This window comes from Myxocyprinus asiaticus, chromosome 6, assembly GCF_019703515.2.
Source record: "Myxocyprinus asiaticus isolate MX2 ecotype Aquarium Trade chromosome 6, UBuf_Myxa_2, whole genome shotgun sequence".
Taxonomy (NCBI): Eukaryota; Metazoa; Chordata; class Actinopteri; order Cypriniformes; family Catostomidae; genus Myxocyprinus; species Myxocyprinus asiaticus.
Genome location: NC_059349.1, coordinates 1037593 through 1055745, shown reverse-complemented (window position 1 = coordinate 1055745; position 18153 = coordinate 1037593). Strand labels below are relative to the sequence as shown.

The following is an 18153-nucleotide window of genomic DNA, read 5'->3' as shown; positions in this document are numbered from 1 at the left end:
TACCTCTGTTTTATTGGAATTGAGTAGAAGGAAATTTCTGGCCATCCAATCTTTGATTTCATTGATACACTCTGCTAATTTGGAGAATTGTGAAATTTCGTCGGGTTTCGAAGAAATATAAAGTTGGTATCGTCAGCATAACAGTGGAAACTTATTCCATGATTCCTGATAATATCTCCCAGGGGAAGCATATATAAGGAGAAAAGCAGAGGCCCTAAAACTGATACCTGTGGCACTCCATACTTAACTTTTGTTTGATTTGACAATTCCTCGTTTACACAGACAAAGTGGTAGTGCTCTGCTAAATAGGACCTAAACCATGCTAATGCAAGTCCACAAATGCCAACATAATTCTCTAGCCTATTCAAGAGAATATCGTGATCTATCGTGTCAAAGGCAGCACTAAGATCTAAAAGCACTAGAAGAGAAATGCAGCCACAATCAGATGATATGAGCAAGTCATTTGTAACTCTGATAAGTGAAGTCTCTGTACTGTGATGTGGCCTAAATCATGACTGTTATTGTTCATATATATTATTTCTCTGTAGAAATGAACATAATTGTGAAGACACAACCTTTTCTGGTATTTTTTGGGAGATTTGAAATCGGTCTGTAATTAGCCAGTTCTCTAGGATCAAGTTGTGGCTTCTTAATAAGCGGTTTGATAACTGCCATTTTAAAGTTTCTTGGGACATGTCCTAAGGATAGCGAGGAGTTAATAATATAAAAAAAGGTTCTGAGATTACAGGGAATACCTCTTTTAAGAGCTTAATTGGTATTGGATATAACATACATGTTGTGGCATTTGATGTTTCGATAAGTTTTGTTAGCTCTTCATGACCTATGACAGGGAAGGATTGAAGTTGCACGTGAGGAAAATTATGAGACACTGTTTTCTGCAGTACTGTGACAGATGATTGCATAATTCCAATTGTACAAAATTATTTCAATTTTATCAGTAAAGAAATTCATGAAGTCATTACTATTGTGCTGCGACGGAATATCTGGTTCAGTTGAGGCTTTATTCCTAACTAATTTTGCCACAGTACTGAATAAACACCTAGGATTGTTGTGGTTATTTTCTATGAGTTTGCTAAAATATGCTGACCTGGCAGCTTTTAGTGCCTGTCTGTAGCTACAGACATCATTCCATGCACCGCGAAATACCTCTAATTTTGTATTCTTCCACTTGCACTCCATTTTCTGAGCTGCTCTCTTGAGAGCATGAGTGTGATCATTGTACCATGGTGTGGGGCTTTTTTCTTTAATTTTCTTTAATCGAAGGGGGCCGACACTATCAAGAGTGCTAGAGAAGACTGTATTTATATTTTCTGTTATTTCATTAAGTTCTTCTAGACTTTGGGGCTTACTGAGTATATGAGATAGATCTGGAAGATTATTAGTGAAGCTATCTTTAGTGGTCAAAAGAATTGTTCTACTTGAACAATAGCGTGGTGTAGACTAAGTAACATTAGATGATCACAGCATACAAGAGACGAGGTAATGATTTGAGATGGCATCGCTCTTCGGTAGAATTTCTATTGTAATTAAATTTAGCGTATGATTATGGCGATGAGTTGGTCCTGTCACATTTTGTCTGACTCAAAGCGAGTTGAGAATATCGATAAATGCTAATCCCAATGTGTCATTTTCATTATCTATGTGAATGTTGAAGTCACCAACAATTAAAGCTCTATCTACAGTAACTACTAGATCTGATAGAAAATTTGCAAATTCACCAAGGAAATCAGAGAAAGTCCCGGGTGATCTAAATTTATATACTGTAGTAAGGGCAAAAGGCGACTTTTTTTATTTATATCTGACGGTCTTACAATAAGCATTATTAGTTCAAAGGACTTAAACTAATATCCTGTCCTCTGAGTAACACCAAAAACTTCTCGACCCTTCAGACGAGGCTCATTTTTATAACAATAACCTGGGGGAGTGGATTCATTTAAACTAATATATTCATCTGGTTTAAGCCAGGTTTCAGTCAAACAGAGCACATCCAAACTATGATCTGTAATAATTTCATTTACAATTAGTGCTTTGGTTGAAAGATAGTAGCCCTATCTTTATATGATCTTTATGTTCAATTTTTATTTTATTTTATTTTATTTATTTTTTTCAAGTTTGACCGTAATCAGATTTTGTCTAAAGGATTTAGTGAGGGGTTTGTGTTTGGTAGTTTGGGGAACAGACACAGTCTCTATATGATATCTAGGTGATACAGTCTCTGTGTGTTGTAGTTTACGTGACCTGTGTGTATTTTCCACAATCAAATTCTGATTTTGATCTCCATTGAAAAGTTATATGAATATGAAGTTTATCATGGTGACTGTTGTGCTTGACAGTCATACATTCTCCACTTGATATGTCCCTTTGGTTACTATTAATGTTGTGGGTCTGTAGTGCAATGGACAGAGCATTGACTTGTGAAATGGCAAGACATATTTTCAAATCCTTCCTGAGACAACTTGAAATGTTGTGTGTATTTGCTCTGTCATGTGTGCTCTTTGGGTTGTGCAATGGTTTCCATGTTGGTGCTTATTGAAGCAAATTTCAAATTTTATCTTTGTTGAAAAGTTGCATGAAAACGAAGTTGATTATGATGAGTGATATGCTTTATTGTGTTGCTCTAAGCTTGGTATGGCCTTTTGGTGACTGACAAAGTTGTGCCTCTATGATACAGTGGATTGTTCCAATGGTTTGTTTTTTGAGCTATGGATTGGAAAGTCTTAGGTTTGAATCTGACCTGGGGCAACTTGTCCTGTGAGGTTGGCATGTTCTGTGTATCATGTGTTCTTTGGGTAGTGTTATATAGTGGTTGCCATGTGTGTGCTTGGCCCCATAATTGGTGTTTACAGCTATGTTTATTCTTCTTCTTCTTCTTCCTCCCTATGGCAGACCATAGAACTGTTTGTAGGAAAATGACGAAATTTGGCACACTGATAGGGGTGGTCATGAATAGTCCCCATAGCAAATTTTGGAATTCTAAGACAAACTCCTTTGTGCTGCCACCATGTCAAAAATGTACTTTACATTTGTTTGTAAAAAGAAGTACTTTTGAACCATATATTCTACAAACAAAATTATTTTTTTGTCTGATTACTCTCCTCTTAATGTTTAAAATGAACTCCCATACATTATAACTCTGCCCATTATAACTCTGCCCATTACAGTAGTTGCCATCTTAGATAATGATATTTGACATTTTTTTTCTCATGTCAGCCATACTGTCCCTCCGCCACACTGAATTTGACTAAAAAGTAATATATCTTTTAAAAGCATTGTCAGATTGAAAAGAAAATATTTATGAATCATCTACATCATGTCCTGAGGATACCTGAGTAGCTTTGAGACAGCACCACCTATAGTTCAAAAGATAATCCACACTTGTATGCTGACTATAAGCTTACAATGTCTCTTTGCCATGCCGGAGATGCGTCAGCTCAGTGGCACAGTGGTTAGGGTGTTGGATTATGGCTCATATGGTTGTGAGTTTCAGTCCAGTGAAGAGTGATTTTAAAAATTGTATTTCTGTTGACCTCTGAGTCCTCTTGTTGAGCTTGATACTACGTAGGCTTTACTACATTGAATAATTCCTGCTTGAATTCAAAACCACTTAGCATTCAAATCAAGATATTCTCAGCTATCATTTTTACTCTCAGCTTGGAATGTGTCTTTGGCATTGTTGAGATGTTTTAATTGAGTGGCCCAGTGGTTAAAGCATTGGGTTATGGCTGTGAGTTTGAGTCCAGCAAAGTACGGTTTTAAAAAGTGTGCTTTGTTGACCTCTGAGTTTTCCTGTTGTACTTAATACTATGGAGGATGGACTACATTGCATAATTTCTGCTTGAATTCAAATCCACTTGGCTGCAACAAAATATTCTCATCAGTCGCTTTGTACTCATCGCTTGGAGATTCTCTTTGGCTTTGTTAAATTGTGTCAGCTGAATGGCCCAGTGGTTAAAGCATTGTAATGATGTTCAGAAGGTTGTGAATTTGAGTCCTGCATAAATTATTTAACAATTTTTACTTTGGTTGACCTTTGAGTTTTTGTGTTTTGCATAATATGATGTAGTCCTTACACTGCATAATTCCTGCTTCAATTTAAACCACTTTGATGTACCAAAAACATTTTCTCAGCAATAATGTTTTGCTCTCAATTTTGAATGCAAATACTAAGCTGACTGTGGTTAACACAGTGCTTAGGTGTGCTGATTCACAGCTAGGTTTGTCTCTTTGGCAGCTGTTCATCTTGTGGCACCTTGTGCAATTCTTGCCATTCCAGTACTTGGCCCCATAATTGCTGCTTGCAGCTATATTTTTCTTTGTTTTTGTTTTCCCCCAAAATTATTTTAAGATCAACATCATTCACCAAGTATGTGAATTTCAGCATCAGTCAACAAAATATAAAAGTGAATTAATACAAAAGTGACCCTATTTATTTTCTTAATATAGGCTACATTCCGGTCTTATTATGAACTTTTGATTGGTGCACATTTTTTTTTTTTTTTTTTTTTGCACAGATTGATGTTAAAATCTACAAATACTAGGGTTTAGCAACTTTTACTCACACCTGTATGTGTGCAGTAATGTGTATGTATTTCCTCTGTCTCTCAAGGTCCCTTTCGGGACTGTTTTCAGGCGATGCAAGCTGGACATGACACAAGTGGGCTGTATCTTTTGAAGCCTGATGAGACTGAGACTCCTGTACAGGCCTGGTGTGAGCATGATGTGGACAGAGGGGGCTGGACAGTCATCCAGAAAAGGAAAGATGGTTCTGTCAACTTCTTCAGAAACTGGAATAGTTATAAGGTGAGAAATATTTTTTCCCCAAAATGAAAATGTATCAATCCATTACTCAACATTTTTGTTGTTTAAAACCTGTGTGGCTTCCTTTCTTCTGTGGAACACAAAAGGAGATGTATTGAAGAATCCTAGCACTATTTTCCATTCAATTAAAGTGAATAAGGAACGGGGCTGTCAAGCTTTGAAAAGTACAAAAAATAGCACTATAAAAATATCATAAGCTTTGTGTTAGGAACAAAGGCAAATTTAGGTCATACTTTTGAAAATATTCCCCTCTTTTACGGCTTTCAAATTGTGTGCATGTTCAATCTAGGCAAGTAAAGAAACATCCAAGTTTGAATCAAGGAGGGCTAAAATTGAGCTGTTCAGACTTTACATCAGTTTGTAAGCAAACACGGAAAGATAATTCACCATGGGTCCCCTCTGGAATTGTTTTTTATGATGAAGCTTTTCAGCTTATGAGTATAATAAGGTCTGTGGTAATCATTACTTGGATGATTTGTTCTACAACATAAATTACACACATCATACCTCAAATGTGTAATTTGAAGCTGGTGTGTTAAAAAATAAAAATAGTCCTAGTCCTTATCTAGTAACTTGTTAGCAACATACTTAAAGTTTTTTTTTAGTTTTTTTTATTCACATTTGGGTTATGTTTGTGTGTAATTTAGGTTGTAGAGCAAAATGTTCAAGTATCTTCAAGATATGTTTACCACTCATTTTACTAAAGAACCCATGGCTTGAAAATGCTGATTTTCTTCTGGGTTTTTGGACTACAACCTGAACAGCTCTATCCATTAGTATTCTCCTTCATCTCAGTGTCAGTTGCTCAGCAGTCGCATGCAGCCCTGGAAGTACATGACGTGGATGATGCTGTCTTTGCTTCATGGGCTTCATGGATCCAGAAACATTTTGTTTTTCTCAAGTGGATTTGACAGAAATTATTAGGGTTGCCAACTGTCCTGTATTAGCTGGGACATTGTGTATTTAGGCTGCAATGATGATGTGTATATTTCAGCGGCAAGATGCTCGACGGGGACTTACCCCTACTTAAACGGCAAAACTTCTAGTATTGAAGGCATTGTGTCCCATATTGAAGCAGTAAAATGCTCAAGGGGGACACCACCCCCGGAAGAAGACAAATAAACAATACTGTTTAAAGGTAAACTGTTAATAAAGGTTAACTGCTCTTTTAAAATGTTGTGTATTATTACCCTGCCAATTGAATGCATTAATTTAATGCAAAAAATAATGCGTTAAAAAAATGAATGCAATTAATTATGCTTCCTGAAACGTACGTAAATTCCATTATAAAATTAAATATTTTCCTATCATCAGAGTAATCCTAGTTAGAAGTACATTTAACTTTGTGTTTATACAAGCCGTGTCAGTAGGGGGCAGTCAGTGTCCCTCAACAAATCCCACAAGCAGCACAGGAACAGAATGAGAGCCATACACACTGGACATATTCTTGACAGCAATACGAAGCACAACAGAATGCAAGGATCTCAAAATGTGGTTTTCAAGGAACTACTTTTAACTTCAAACAGCAAATTAAAAATGTACTGTTTATGACTTCAAAAAAATTATGCAATGCTCCAAAAGCATCCATCTGACAGATATGTGCAGTGCATAGACCTGCATTACTACAATCAAAAATAGCACAGGAAGATGGCAAGAATACCTCCAGAAAGAACAGCTCTCAGACAGATTGACAAATTCATTTGCAAAATAGATTGCTGTTGACTGTAGGCATAAGTTCAATGATATGTGAATAAAAACAAACTATATAATGACTTCTAAAATCACTTTTTTGTATTGTCAAATCAATGCTTCATGCTTCTGCCACAATAATGCAATATATTTCAATCTACGTTTACATTTAGTCATTTAGCAGACGCTTTTATCCAAAGCGACATATAAATGAGGAACATAGCAAGCAAATAGTCATACAAAATTCAACAATATCTGAAGTGTTGTACTGTCAAGTTCTCAAGGTATCTGGAGTAGTATAGGCGCTAGCGCAGAAGAAAGAGACAGAGAATCCTTCTCTTTTCTTTTTTTTTTTTTGTACAGTAAGTGCAAGTTAAGTTCCATAGTAAGTGCAATTATTGTGGATTGGTTAAGTGTTCACGGAACAGATGTGTTTTCAGCAGGTTCTTGAATGTTGAGATGGTATGAGCAGATCGTGTGAAGGTTGGAAGCTCATTCCACCACAGAGTAACAGAGAAAGTGAACGATCGTGAAATAGATTTTGAGCCTCTTTGTGATGATGGGACCACCAGGCGCTGCTCGTTCATAGACCGCAGAGAGCGAGTTGGAGCATAGACCTGGAGAAGTGAGTTGAAGTAAGAGGATGCGGTTCCATTGGCTGTCCTGAAGGCCATAGTCTGATTTTCCTAATGTTTTAAAAAGCGAATCTGCAAGTCCAGGCTGTTGATGAGATGTGGGCGTTAAAATTAAGCTGGTCAACTACCACCACTCCCAGGTTCCGAGCTGTCCTGGTTGGTGTTAGTGTAGTTGAACCAAGATAAATAGTGAGGTTGTGGTCAATAGATGAGTTGAGCTGAAGGTGGCGTTCCTTCATCCAGGTCAAAATGTCAGGTAGAGATACAAGCTGAGACAATAGGGTCATCAGGCTGGAATGACAGGTAGAGCTGAGTATCATCTGCATAGCAGTGGTAGGAAAGATATGTGCCTCAATGTTTGGTCCGAGTGATGTTGTGTACATCGAGAAGAGGATAGGTCCGAGCACTGATCCTTGAGGAACACCATTGGTCAGCTGGTGTGACTTGGACACCACTCCTCTCCAGGAGACCTTGAAGGATCTGCCAATGAGGTATGACTCAAACCATTCAAGTGCAGTAACTGTGATGCCCAGGTCAGAGAGGGCGGACAGGAGTATTTTGTGGTTCACTGTCAAAAGGTTACAATCTGGTGATATATATGAATTATTATGTATTATTTATGTTTAATTATCTTTATTTGGTGACCTTTCTCAGCAAATATTGATATATGTAATTAATTGCGATTAATTTAGTTAATTAATTGGCAGGTCATGTAATTAATTTGATTCAAAATTTAAATCGATTGATAGCCCTAAGTATTATAAGTGTGGAATTCCTTGCAGCAGACTGGGAAAAACACAAGTTTATTTTACATTGTTAAGAGCCCTCCAAAAAAATTATTGCTAGTGAAACAATTACTATAATATAGTGAAATTTTGGAAATCAAGAAAATCAAGAAATAGATTATGGAATCTTTTACTGATGTCCTGTTTTCTTTTTTCTTTTTTTGTGCTTCTTATGACTTTGTATATGTTGATCACTTGGTGGAGTGTTTGAGTGAATTATTCAGATCATTCAAAATCATTCCCTTAATCCGAGGGACACGTCTGTTGGGAATTGTAAACGTTTTCTTTAATGTTGTTTGTTCCAAATATTTTTGCTATCTGAAGGTGACTGAAAAATAATGTAATTTTTCTAATTTTTTGCTTACAGAGTTAGTATAGAAGGCAGAACGAAGCTTTCATTATTATTTTGAAGTGCACAAAACACTGCACCTGCTGGTCACAGGTGGGAAATATCTGGGGCCTATAAAATGAAAATGCAAAGACAGAAACTAATACTAAAAGTAGTATTGTTATTTTATTTCAAAAATAATCAATAAGAATTCTTTTGTCCCACTGAAATGCTCATTCTACATTACAACATTGATTTTGAGTTGGATGTAGATGTAAATTTACTGGTATCAACAACAGTAAGGTTATCTATAACATCTATAAAAAGTAAAAAGTTAACACCTAATTTATGTGACTAAATTATTCTAACAGCGGAAGTCCTTTCATCAGGTTCTTATTGATTCAAATTAGTCATCTCTTGGAATTTCTGAAGGCAAACAAAATCAGTTATATTTTCTTACACTCAAACAAAAATATTTTAGCTTATTTTTTTTTTTTTTTTGGATTTACACTTTTCTATTGAATCTAAAAATAGTGTATTTTGCATTTGCCTTTATGAAAATTTAAATGTATTTATTTATTTTTATAGTTTTAACAGAGGTATTTGTAACAAGACCATATTAAGCACATGGAAGCATGGATCTTCTTCACTACCGTGGTTAGATGTAACATGATTTCTATAAAACAAAATATGGCATTTTTGTAAGTACAAACAGTAGGCCTACTTTAAACACATGTTAAAACAATAAAAACAAAATATAAACATTTAAAAATTGCAACAAAAATTTATTATATTCCTTCACTCCCCTAATGTAGCCTATGACAAATTTAATAGAGCTGAAGAAGTGATATGATAATATGTATTATGAACCTATTTCTGCCTAAAGTACAGTTAGTGTTACTATAGTAAATTCAAGGGTGGTCATGTAGAATTCTGTGCCGAATTCAAATGGTTTTCACATCTCACTGGTTCTCGCAGCACTGAAATGATCAGAGGTGCGTGTTTAAGAGCTCGAGACCAGTCTGTGAGTAAAAATGCACCTGCTTTGTGCTCGCACTGCTCTGTCCATTGAGCCGTATCCACCTACAGAGCCATACAGGTGCATTAGCGGAGGTTGTGATTTCGCCTGTCTATTTGACGCTGCTAAACCAGATACTTCAGATGCGTCACTAGACTTCAGAATCAGATGATCCGTGGTACAAATGCATACCAACCCGTATAATGGAGTCTAGATAAACATTTTAATGCAAACAGGAACTTGACGATAGATTTGATTAATGACTGATAAATGCCCCCCATTTGTAACCTAACGCCCCCCTCTCTACTAATTTGCTCTCAGCGCCCCTGGCATCCTTTGAACACCCCTATGGATAACCCCTGCCTTACGGGAACACAGGCCATTTGCTAGAGGAGTGGTTGTTTCTCCATTTCAATAAGGAACATGTTCCTTTCTGCCGTACTGTCAATGATGCGCAATTCGTGTCACAATACTGGCAGCTATTACTGCTCTTGCAAAATGAATGACAGAATGACAGACTAACCCTAATAACAAATTTTAGCTAACCTAGCTAACCTGATTTCCATGTGTGTCTTATCTTCAAATGCTTTTTTAAATCATATGGCGGGTCCTTGAAAAATGACAGCATTTTCACAGCTGAATGGCATAAACTGCACTGAACTATAATGTTGTTTTCCTTTTCTCCTTTGAAGAAACTATAATGTCAAAATTTGAATGAAAATAAAAAAAAAAATTCCAGTGGCCATCGCAATGAAGCAGGCCTTTTAATGGCTTGACCTCATTTGCATTGACAGCACAGTGGTGATGTGAGACAGGTGTTACTTGCGCATCCAACAGTGAGTGCTGCTCCCATGAGAGAGAATTGTTTGCGGATACCACACAAATGAATAGGGAGAGCCGTAAACTGACACCTGTCACATAACTGTCAGTGACTTCTCTTATAAAAGTAAAATCCATTACATAGTTCACTCCAAAAGGATTGTTTAGTGTAAAACATGTTGATGATTAGTGGACAGGCAGTCAATTCATTAAGTGATTGACTGTTTCCTCACAAGAGCTGTTTATTCAGCACACTGAAGCATCTCCTCCATAGACATCCATAAAAAATTATTTAAAAAAAACAGCCTCTGGTCTCCTCGCCAGTGTACCACCCAAAGAATGTCAATGGGGCCGCCACGTTATGCAGTGTGTTGCTAACCTTGTAGGCTCAAATTAGTAGAAGTGCTCTGTCTGAGCATCTGTGCCGCTCTAAAGCAAGCAGCGGTCTATATATTATTTTATATCAGGAGGATCTTTTGTTTATTTTGTTAAAAAATATATAAAATCTTGCTAATGATCCCAATTTTTACAAAACGTAACTGTAATCGGAATATGTTTGTGTAATCGGAATATGCTTTATTTAACTAATGGATTACAGTTACACATCCCCAAGCCTGGAGAGGATGTTGTGGCCAATAACATTGTATGTACATTGAATTTCATTGGCAATTTGATTGTTTTTTAAGCCACCTTTTCACTGTCTCTAAAACTCACATATGACTGTCAAGGGCTGCAACTAACGATTATTTTGGTAATCGATTAATCTAACGGTTATTAGAACGATTATTGCAACGATTAATCATTAGCTCTTAACCAATTATTCAGCTTGTGCCCTGACTTAAAAGGATGTATTAAATGTGCTTACTAACAATAAAGAGGACAAAATCATCTTTTAAAAATACCTCTAAATGACATTCACTGAATTAAAGGGGGGAAAAATACTTTTTATTAAGTTTAATTCAGTAAAGAAATTCACTGCAAAAAATCCTATTGTGTCCTAAGTGTTTTTGTCATGTTTTCCATTTCAGATGGTCTAAAAATCCATAAAACAAGATACATTTACTTGAGAAGCAACATATAAGATATTTAGACTAGCTTAAAGAAAAGGTATCTTAAATATAAGTGAATTTTGTATATAAGTGTATTTTTTCACTTGGTTATACTTCTGCGAGTGCAGTAAACACAAAATATACTTATATTCAAGATCAATTCTCTAAAAGCAAGTCTAAATATCTTATATGCTGCTTCTCAGGTGAATGCATCTTTTTTAAAGGATTTTCTAGATATTTTAAAATATTTGTATTTTTAATATTATATTCAACATTCTCAGATAACAATTTTTTATTCTGCAGTATAGCTGCTAAAGTAAATGTATGTTGTTTGAAATTAGTTTTAGATATTATTTTTGGAAAACAATCCAAAACAAAAACAATTCAAAAACGTATTTTGTTGCAGTGTATAATGGGGTGAAGACTACCCTCTCTAACAGTGCATCCGGAAAGTATTCACAGAGCTTCACTTTTTCCACCTTTTGTTATGTTACAGCCTTATTCCAAAATGGATTAAATTCATTATTTTCCTCAAAATTCTACAAACAATACCCCATAATGCCAGTGTGAAAGGAGTTTGTTTGAAATCTTTGCAAATTTATTAAAAATCACATGTACATAAGTATTCACAGCCTTTGCTCAATACTTTGTTGAAGCACCTTTGGCACCAATTACAGCCTCAAGTCATTTTGAGTATGATGCTACAAGCTTGGCACACCTATTTTTGGGCAGTTTCTCCCATTCTTCTTTGCAGAACCTCTCAAGCTCCATCAGGTGGATGGGGAGCGTCGGTGCACAGCCATTTTCAGATCTCTCCAGAGATGTTCAATCGGGTTCAAGTCTGGGCTCTGGCTGGGCCACTCAAGGACATTCACAGAGTTGTCCCGTAGCCACTCCTTTGTTATCTTGGCTGTGTGCTTAGGGTCGTTGTCCTGTTGGAAGAAGCCCCAGTCTGAGGTCCAGAGCGCTCTGGAGCAGGTTTTCATCAAGGATGTCTCTGTACATTGCTGCATTCATCTTTCCCTCGATCCTGATTAGTCTCCCAGTTCCTGCCACTGAAAAACATCCCCACAGCATGATGTTGCCACCACCATCCTTCACTGTAGGGATGGTATTGGCCAGGTGATGAGCGGTGCCTGGTTTCCTCCAGACATGATGCTTGCCATTCAGGCCAAAGAGTTCAATCGTTGTTTCTCATGGTCTGAGAGTCCTTCAGGTGCCTTTTGGCAAACTCCAGGTGGGCTGTCATGTGCCTTTTACTGAGGAGTGGCTTCCGTTTGGCCACTCTACCATACAGGCCTGATTGGTGGAGTGCTGCAGAGATGGTTGTTCTTCTGGAAGGTTCTCCTCTCTCCACAGAGAAACGCTGGAGCTCTGTCAGAGTGACCATTGGGTTCTTGGTCACCTCCCTGACTAAGGCCCTTCTCCCCCGATCGCTCAGTTTGGCCAGGCGGCCAGCTCTAGGAAGAGTCCTGGTGGTTCCAAACTTCTTCCATTTACGGATGATGGAAGCCACTGTGCTCATTGGGACCTTCAGTACTGCAGAAATTTTTCTGTACCCTTCCCCAGATCTGTGCCTCGATACAATCCTGTCTCAGAGGTCTACAGACAATTCCTTGGACTTCATGGCTTGGTTTGTGCTCTGACATGCACTGTTAACTGTGGGACCTTATATAGACGGGTGTGTGCCTTTCCAAATCATGTCCAATCAACTGAATTTACCACAGGTGGACTCCAGTCAAGTTGTAGAAACATCTCAAGGATGATCAGTGGAAACAGGATGCACCTGAGCTCAATTTTGAGTGTCATGGCAAAGGCTGTGAATACTTATGTTCATGTGATTTTTTCGTTTTTTATTTTTAATAAATTTGCAAAGATTTCAAACAAACTTCTTTCACGTTGTCATTATGGGGTATTGTTTGTAGAATTTTGAGGAAAATAATGAGTTTAATCCATTTTGGAATAAGGCTGTAACATAACAAAATGTGGAAAAAGTGAAGCGCTGTGAATACTTTCCGGATGCACGTACAGTGCATCCGGAAAGTATTCACAGCGCTTCACTTTTTACACATTTCTGTTCACTTCAATCTATCTTTAACTCTCAAAAAAACAAACTTTCTCTTATTAATAAAGCATTGTATTGCCAATTGTCTTCACAATAAGAAATGCAGAGTGACACATTTATTATGATTCAATAAGTCACGAGCCATCACGTTATAATCTAGCTGCATTAAGCGTGTGTGCTCGAGGGATGAGCATCCCTGCGCCAGAGTGTGCATCAGCTGGGTGCAGTTTCAATCTCTCCCCCTTAGATTGGGACATTCGCGAAACTCATAGAAGAGGCACTGACCGCACAGAGAAATGCCTGTTTCTGAGTTTGTAGTTATTTACATGATCGGCTTCCATATTATTTGAACTTTAATAAAGCTATAACGCATTAAATATAACTGCATTTAAGATGTAACGCCGGGGTGTTTCCTTTAAAGACTCTCCACATGCAAGTTTTGCTTCAGTGGAGCGGTGGCTCCGGCTCTGATTATTCCACAATGAGAGTGCTTCTGCATTTACTTATTTTGTATTTTTGCATAATAATTCCCTCATACTTTGCAATCTACATCACCTGAAACTGTTTGGAAAGTTTAGAGTGCATCTGGACTGTGAGCTGTGTAATTCTTCCTCTCCTCAGTCAGGCACGATTAATGTGATCTCATGTTACATTAAATGAGATCAAATGACTAGTCGACTAATCGTTTCAGCCCTATGACTGTCGTATTTCACCCCCAGTGGCGGTTGTGATGAACTGTCAATTTGCTCGTAATGGATTGCATTCGATGCATGGGAGAAGGAATTCACCTTTGATACCAAACCTCAGAATGATACCGTGTCATTTTGTTAAGTGGATGGATGTATTTAAGAAAATTCATGAATTATATTCACTTAGTTTTTATTATTGTTATTATTACTGTTTTATAGTTATTATTATGACAATTAATAATAGCCCAACTACAACAACAATATAAATTCAGTATATAGAGAGAAGAAATTAAGGGTTTGTAAGTGCAGAAATAAATGACATATATCTACACATTTGTTTACAAATGCCTTTTGTGACTTATTTGCAACAAGAATGAACATTTCTGATTTCTACATTCATAACTTTCAGATCTGCTGAAGTAGCAGGGTTTTAGAATAAAGGGTAACACTTTAAATAAGGCTCCATTTGTTAACATTAGTTAACGCATTAGGTATCATGAACTAACAATTAACAATATATTTGTTACACAATATAATAATCTTTGTTAATGTTAGTTAATAAAAATACAATTGTTCATTGTTAGTTCATGTTAGTTCATGGTGCATTAACTAATGTTAACAAATACTACTTTAAAAATGTATTAGTTAATGTTGAATTTAACATTAACTAAAATAAATACATGCTTAATAAGTATTGTTCATTGTTAGTTCATGTTAACTAATGTTGTTAACTAATGTTAACAAATGAAACCTTATTGTAAAGTGTTACCGAATAAAGTTATAAAAGTTATTTTTATATTTCTCATTTCGCACACATAGTTTTGAATAAATAAATCACATCTGGTCAGGCAGTTGCGTTCGGGCTAGTCGCACAAGCTGAAATATTTCTACACAAGCTCAAAACGGATCCGAAAATTCTGCATCCGCAGATGGTCGGAACTTCACACAGCCCCTAGGCGGCTCTCCATTAGAAATGATTGACTTCCGGTCTGTCGTTTGTCGGATAATGCAACTTCAGTCCAGTAAAACGAAGGAAAATGATCTGCAAATATAACAAGTACTTTTCAAGTTTTTATCTTTGGAAATGTAACTAAATGTAACTGGTCCTGCTCGACTCGTACCGCCGTCTCCGGCGTAGGCGTGCTAACGAGGAGGCTAAAGGCTATAGCCTCTAGTGTCAGTCGCTAGTGCGAGTGTGGTTTACACATACCGCACAGCTATCATGTACCAGCTGGCTCCCATTAAATAAACATACAAGTATTCAGTATAAATTGCACTTGAGTAAAGTACAAATCCCCCAGACACATCATACGATTTATAGGTTTAGTAATGAAGTACTGTACTTAACACCCCTGAATTTACATCATACGATTTATTTGTTCTACATTTTTCATATCCCTAAAACTTTCTGTTTGTTTCCAGGTTTAAATTATATTCTTAATCTAAGATTTTTAATTATGGTCTCAGACTTTTGGACCCCATTTCACATACATTGACTTTCTTATTCATTGAACATACATACAGCAACTTTTGTAAATAGCCCGTGGCAACCGATTTCAAAAGGCAAATGGAATAAATGGAACACAGCATCAGATAAAACAAATCATCCTCTCTGTTTAAACATATCTTTTTTCCTTTTCACTCCAGAAGGGGTTTGGCAGTGTTGAAGGTGAACACTGGTTGGGTCTGGAAAACATCTACAATCTGGGCAAACAGGAAGACTACAAGTTACTGGTGGAGCTGGAGGACTGGATGGATAAAAAGGTTTATGCAGCATATAGCAGTTTTCACCTGGAGCCAGAGAGTCAATCTTACCGTCTGCGTCTGGGCATCTACCAGGGTAATGCTGGAGACTCCTTAACCAGTCACAATGGCAAACAGTTCACCACACTGGACCATGACAAAGATGCCTTCCCAGGTTAATAACACATTCTACATCACTTATTGTCAGTGTTGGGGGTAACATGTTAACATGTTATTATAAGACTAGTCTTCCACTGGCCACGGCATGATACACAGGGTGAAATACTCGCTCAATTCAATCACTTATGCAGCCGAAATGCTCCGTGTTACAGTTCCCCGTAACTGGGTGAATGGGATGAGAAAAGCTGACTCTAGATCTGTGGCTCTGAGCAACGTTCTACATCGATTGTGTACACAGAGAAAATGTCTTAGTTTCTAAAAAGATTCTGCATTCTTGTTTTATAATACACAAGTAGTTTACTTCATGAAACAAACCATTTTTATGATATTTTGGTACCATTAAAAATTATTTGAAGTTGTATGCGATCAACCAGTGGCGTCAGTACGCACCATGGATCAACTCAAAACAAGCGTGCACTGAGCTGACTTCAGTGGAAAATATTATTTTATTATCAGACACATTCCTTGAACATGTTAGGCTGGCATTCCCCACTGAATTTTATCCTGACTTTTGAAAAACATCTTAAGTTGACTCTGACATTGTCGATGGGCACAGGCCATGCTAGCTACTGTACAACACTCAATACAACATAGTAAACAAACAGATATTTAGAAAATAGGTCTTCACGTCATATTTATAATTAAGAAAATATGATACAGGTTCAAGTGTTGGACTTTGCTGCTTTAGGTAAGACAGTGGTTATTCTTCATTATTCATATTGGCTGCCATGTTGATGGAAAAACGAATCATGCATATTCATGTTATTGATTCTTTAATATAAATATGATGTGAAGACCTAGTGTACTTTCTAAATATCTATTTGTTTACTATGTTGATTTGACATGAGTGTTGTACAGTAGCTTGCATGACCTATAATGTCTCTTGTATGCAATCCATGGCTTATTTGTATGGAATGAATAGCAGAAGAGAAAGTGGCTGTGAGAAAAAAGTAACGCAAAAATAACGCAAAAGTAACGTAACTTTATTTTCCATAAAAATTAACTTTTTAATTAATTAAGTTACTTTTTTAAGGAGTAATGCAACATTCTAATGAGTTACTTTTAAAAGTAACGTTACACAACACTGCTTATTATTATCTGATTTAGAGTGCTTTCACACTAGAGATTTTGGTGTGGAACAAAGTAAGTTTGACTTCAGATTTTGGTTGGTGCATAAGCAGTTTTCCGAACTTAGTAGGTGCACACCTGCTCTCAGGGTTTCACAGAAATAAAAGTACTCATACGCAGGGCATGGGGTGAGTGAGGGAATTTTAATAGTAAAAAATGCAACAAAAACACAATGGAACAAAAATAACCAACAGAAATACCAAAGTAGAGGTATAACACAAGACAATCCAGCAACAAACTGAAAAACAAGACAAGTATACAGTATATATACAGAGAGAGTGGTGGGGATCAGGTAGGACTGCTACACAATCAAGGGCTAGCAAGGGGGTGTGGCCGTGGAGCAAACGAGCAGACATGACAGAGAGAGACCATGACAAATCTAATAACAAAACCATGTGTTTAACTAAAAGTAATTACACACAAAACACAAAACTGCATTCAGTTGAAAAGGTGGCCTGGGGTACCATTCATGTGAACTCTGGTACGGTTCGCAGTTGGTATGAATGCAATCCATCTTAAATTGCAGCAGTGGACAGTTACTGATGGTATAACAACTGCATCTTTGTATGTTCCTGTTCATTATTATAGTATAGTTGTTTCTCCTGAGTCATTAACTTGTTACAATGGTTTACAGCTGCCGGTAATACTCACAGTGATACTCACATTTATAAAACATTTGTACCTCGTTTCAAATAAAAAAATAAAAAAAAAATAAAAAAAAGACCAGCAGGGGCAGAGGAAGGGGGAAGAATCGAACTCTGGTTCAGACACGAATTCAATTGTTGGTCCAAACCCAAGTTCAGTTAGATCGAAGCGTGGTACATTTTCATAATAAATGTAAGTACAACTGTGAGTACTAGCAGCAGGTGTTGACCACTGTAGCTAGGTAACAAATCCAAGTACCAAAAATGGGAAGTGTTGTTTGCTTACATTTATTTTCTCAATGTTCCTGTAGCTCAGTTGGTAGAGCATGGCACTATCAATACCAAAGTCATGGGTTTGATTCTTAGAAAACATACAGACCCTTATTTTCAAGTGTATTTGGGACTTGATTGCTTGGCGCTCACCTTAGTTCAGAAAACATGTTATACAAACCAAATGAACTGAATGACCTCGAATGGAATCAGGTCTACATTGATTGTCCACAGGAACGTTGAGTAAATAAGGTGAAGTGAACAACTTATCC

The 18153-nt window shown here is 36.9% G+C and overlaps 1 protein-coding gene across 2 annotated transcripts in view; it reads left to right on the top strand.

Annotated features, from left to right (window-relative positions):
* angptl1b (angiopoietin-like 1b) overlaps positions 1-18153 on the top strand; it is a 41406-nt gene that overhangs the window by 21731 nt on the left and 1522 nt on the right. For both annotated transcript variants that reach the window (XM_051701182.1, XM_051701181.1), the window contains exons 4-5: positions 4628-4821; positions 15564-15834. In XM_051701182.1, the coding sequence (XP_051557142.1) occupies positions 4628-4821; positions 15564-15834 (465 nt within the window). The remainder of the gene's footprint in view (positions 1-4627; positions 4822-15563; positions 15835-18153) is intronic.